The sequence below is a fragment of the Sinocyclocheilus anshuiensis genome, unplaced genomic scaffold (genome assembly GCF_001515605.1).
Source record: "Sinocyclocheilus anshuiensis isolate Anshui unplaced genomic scaffold, SAMN03320099.WGS_v1.1 scaffold2292, whole genome shotgun sequence".
NCBI lineage: Eukaryota > Metazoa > Chordata > Actinopteri > Cypriniformes > Cyprinidae > Sinocyclocheilus > Sinocyclocheilus anshuiensis.
The window spans coordinates 1-4,081 of NW_015544454.1; the positions used below are offsets into that span (position 1 = coordinate 1).

Below are 4,081 nucleotides of genomic sequence, written 5' to 3' on the forward strand. Positions count from 1 at the left end.
GTGTGTGTGTGAGAGTGAGTGTGAGTGTGTGTGAGAGAGAGAGAGACACACCGAGAGAGAGAGACACAGAGAGAGAGACACAGACACAGAGAGAGACAGAGAAGTGTGTGAGTGTGTGTGTGTGTGTGTGTGTGTGGAGATGCTGGGTTATTTAGCTTTTCATAAAGTGTTTTTGTTTTTCAGAGTAGTGGAAAGAAAACATCCCAAATCCACATTTTATGTGTTTGTTTTTTTGTATTTTATTTATTTGTGTTTGTAGATATCAATTCCAGTACATGTCACTAAAGGCTGTGGGCTTTTGCTTCACTTCGTCAGCTAAACTTGACGTGTTTGAATGTGTGTTGTGTCTGTTGTAGGATGCTGAGGAGGTTCTGGAGAGCGGCCTGCTCCTGGAAGAGTCTGGAATACTGTACGCTGGACTGGAGCGACACACGGAGGAGTGGAGCGTCGAGCCGCGCTGTGTGAGTGAATACAGGAATAATCCAACCAATAATCAACATTAGCTGAAAATGTGCTCACTTTCAGGCCATCTGTGATCAGGATGAGTTTGTTTCTTCATCAGGTTCTGAGAAATGTAGCATTGCATCAGTTGCTCTGCAGTGAATGGGTGCCGTCAGAACGAGAGCTGATAAAAACATCACAAGTAATCCACAGCACTCCAGTCCATCAGTTAACATCTGGAGAAGACAAAAGCTGAAACAAACCCAGCATTAAGATGGGTTCATAATCCATAATAATGCTTCCTCCGGTGAAAAAGTGTTCTAGTGTGAATCAGGAGAGAAATCTGCACAGATCAAGCAGCGTTTAAACAGCTCTAAACAAATATGTGGCTGGATTTTGATGCGAGAGACAACAGTAGATGCACTTTTTCACTGGAGGAAGCGTTATTATGGATTATGGACTCGTGTTTTAGTTAAAAACGTGTTAATGCTGGATTTGTTTGAGCTTTTGTCTTCTCCGGATGTTAACTGATGGACTGGAGTGCTGTGGATTACTTGTGGATTATTGTGATGTTTTTATCAGCTCTCGTTCTGACGGCACCCATTCACTGCAGAGCATCCACTGGGAATCAAACCCATGACCTTGGTGTTGCGAGCACCATGATCTGCTGATTGAGTGCTGTCCTGAAGCGTCTCTCTCTGTGTTCCAGAGTTTGAATGATAGTGAATCTGAGGAGGTTCTGAACGCCATGAACCCGAACGAGATGTACACGTCAGCGGTGTGATGTCTCACAGACTGAGGAGAGAATCCTGAAGAAAGTGAGACGGAAGATCCGGAATAAACTCTCGGCGCAGGACAGTCGCAGGAGGAAGAAGGAGTATATCGACGGTCTGGAGAGCAGGTGAGACCCAAACACCCCTGTTCCCTTCCCTAATACACGTCCTAGTCTTAATGTTTGCGTTTCCTTTCCGGCTGACGTCACTGAGGTGTGTGTTTGCATGGCAGTGGTCAAATTACAGATGTTAAATGAGTTATGAATGTCTGCATTGTTTCTCATGAGGATGTGAGCTCATTTCAACATTTGCAACATTTTCTCCCTGCACCTGTGTAAAACTGCCTGGCCAAATTAACTACTGTCTTTTGACATACACCAAGGTCATGTGATAATTTAATTGCCATCCGAATCCACATCCACTTTGCAAGATGGAATTGATGTATTGTATTGTAAATCCTTTTGCCATGCAAATTTATCTTTGCATATTTTTATAGAAAGAGTTACTGTCCGAATAGGGCAATAGTTAGAGCTGAACTCTGTGTGAGTGTGTGTGTGTGTGTGTGTGTCTCTCTCTACTTCTGTCGCGTACCCCCAGGTGCCTCGTTCCGCCCCGCCCCCCTTTGTTACGCCGACTGAGCGAGACCGTCTGCGCTTGCGTGTAGCGCGTGGCCACGGACGCCAGGTCCGAGTGGGAGGAGGTGCTATCGATGAGTCTTTTCCCGAGCGCGAGCGGTCGCAGAGGCAGCGCGAGCCGCAGCAGCTTCCAGAAGCGCGAGTCCGTCCGCTCGGAGCGCGCGCCGTGCCAGCGCACGCAGGTGGAGTAGTTGCGCAGCTCCGCGATGTCGCCGCAGGGGGCGCTGAGCGCGCGCCGTCTCACGGTGATGAGGGGTGCGCGCGACGTGTGATGCAGGTACAAACACAGACGACACTCCAGCAGACTGATGCTCTTCTCGCACAGACAGTCCGAGCTCAGCACCACCAGCAGCCGCCGACACGCCTGCATAGACCTGAGGACCGACTCCATCAGATCTGAGACACACACACACAGCAGGCGCTGATTACACTTCCTCTGAAAGAAATGAGCACTTCTATGCAGCAAGGATGCATTAAACGGATCAAAAGTGACAGTGAAGACATTTAGAATGTTACAGAAGATTCCTATTTCAAATAAATGCTGTTCTTTTGAACTTTCTGTCCATCAAAGTATCCTGAAAAATAAAATGCATCACGATTTCCACAAAAATATGAAGCAGCACAACTGTTTTCAACACTGATAATAATCAGAAATGCTTCTCCAGCAGCATATTAGAATGATTTCTGAAGATCGTGTGACACTGAAGATTCAGCTTTGATCACAGCAATGTTAAAACATGTTGGTACTCTTGCTCACAAATATACAGTATAATCTCACTGTAAATGTGACTTCTCAAGAGGAATTCTTATTATTTCAGTTGAGATTTAACTTGAGTCCTTTGTTTTGGGTTGATCAGTGCGTGAAGACTGTTTTTTCAGCTTTCCCACATATACATATTTTAGACATCAACCATTCAATCAACAAGAATAAATAAATCAAAAGTAAGCATCACAAGTAATCCACAGCACTCCAGTCCATCAGTTAACATCTGGAGAAGACAAAAGCTGAAACAAACCCAGCATTAAGATGGGTTCATAATCCATAATAATGCTTCCTCCGGTGAAAAAGTGTTCTAGTGTGAATCAGGAGAGAAATCTGCACAGATCAAGCAGCGTTTAAACAGCTCTAAACAAATATGTGGCTGGATTTTGATGCGAGAGACAACAGTAGATGCACTTTTTCACTGGAGGAAGCGTTATTATGGATTATGGACTCGTGTTTTAGTTAAAAACGTGTTAATGCTGGATTTGTTTGAGCTTTTGTCTTCTCCGGATGTTAACTGATGGACTGGAGTGCTGTGGATTACTTGTGGATTATTGTGATGTTTTTATCAGCTCTCGTTCTGACGGCACCCATTCACTGCAGAGCATCCACTGGGAATCAAACCCATGACCTTGGTGTTGCGAGCACCATGATCTGCTGATTGAGTGCTGTCCTGAAGCGTCTCTCTCTGTGTTCCAGAGTTTGAATGATAGTGAATCTGAGGAGGTTCTGAACGCCATGAACCCGAACGAGATGTACACGTCAGCGGTGTGTGAGAGCGACAGCGGTCTGTCTGAAGATCAGTCCTTAGACGGAGCCCACGAGCAGAACCTCGGTAACGCTGTCTATCAGGTGGTGTATGACATCAGTGGTGTGGGCGGAGCCTCGGAGCAGCAGACGCCACAGATGGACGTGATCTCCATCGAGCTGGGTGAGCAGCATCATGGGAAATGTAGTTTCCCCCACTAATTCTGCTATTAGACATGATTATTTCAAAATAAGTTGAATTGATATGAACAGATGGGAGCGTATACCATTGACTACCATCTTCAGAGCTCACAGAAGGCTTGTCTCTAAAGGTTTGTCAGTCATTGATGTTCTCATGTGTTTCTGTTCAGATGAGTGGAGCTCTCAGATGCTGCTGGCCGACTCGTGTGTGGTCAACGAGCTGGTGTCGTCTGTCAAAGTGGAGGACGTTTCTGCTCATCACGTGCAGAACATTCAGAACCCCGATGGTTTTATGGTACGTTTGTTCTGCGTTCAGGTGAATGGTGAGGCTTTAGCTGCTGCTGCTGATGATTTAACTCTCCTCAGGTTTATCCTGAACTCCAGCTCACAGAGGAGGAGCAGAAGCTGCTGGATCAGGAGGGAGTCTCACTGCCCAATAACCTGCCCTTAACGAAGGTGTGTGTGTGAGAGAGAGTGAGAGAGAGTGAGAGAGAGTGAGAGAGAGAGAGAGAGAGAGAGAG

General features: G+C 46.1%; 1 protein-coding gene across 1 annotated transcript in view; it reads left to right on the plus strand.

Moving 5' to 3' along the window:
* Window positions 1-356: 356 nt before the first annotated feature.
* The window catches only part of LOC107698180 (cyclic AMP-responsive element-binding protein 3-like protein 4), a gene marked incomplete at its 5' end in the record, with an annotated part of 6,757 nt that continues 3,032 nt past the window's right edge, over window positions 357-4,081 (plus strand). The window contains 4 exons of the mRNA XM_016499137.1: window positions 357-461; window positions 3,312-3,543; window positions 3,731-3,855; window positions 3,927-4,016. Of these exons, the coding sequence (XP_016354623.1) occupies window positions 357-461; window positions 3,312-3,543; window positions 3,731-3,855; window positions 3,927-4,016 (552 nt within the window). The remainder of the gene's footprint in view (window positions 462-3,311; window positions 3,544-3,730; window positions 3,856-3,926; window positions 4,017-4,081) is intronic.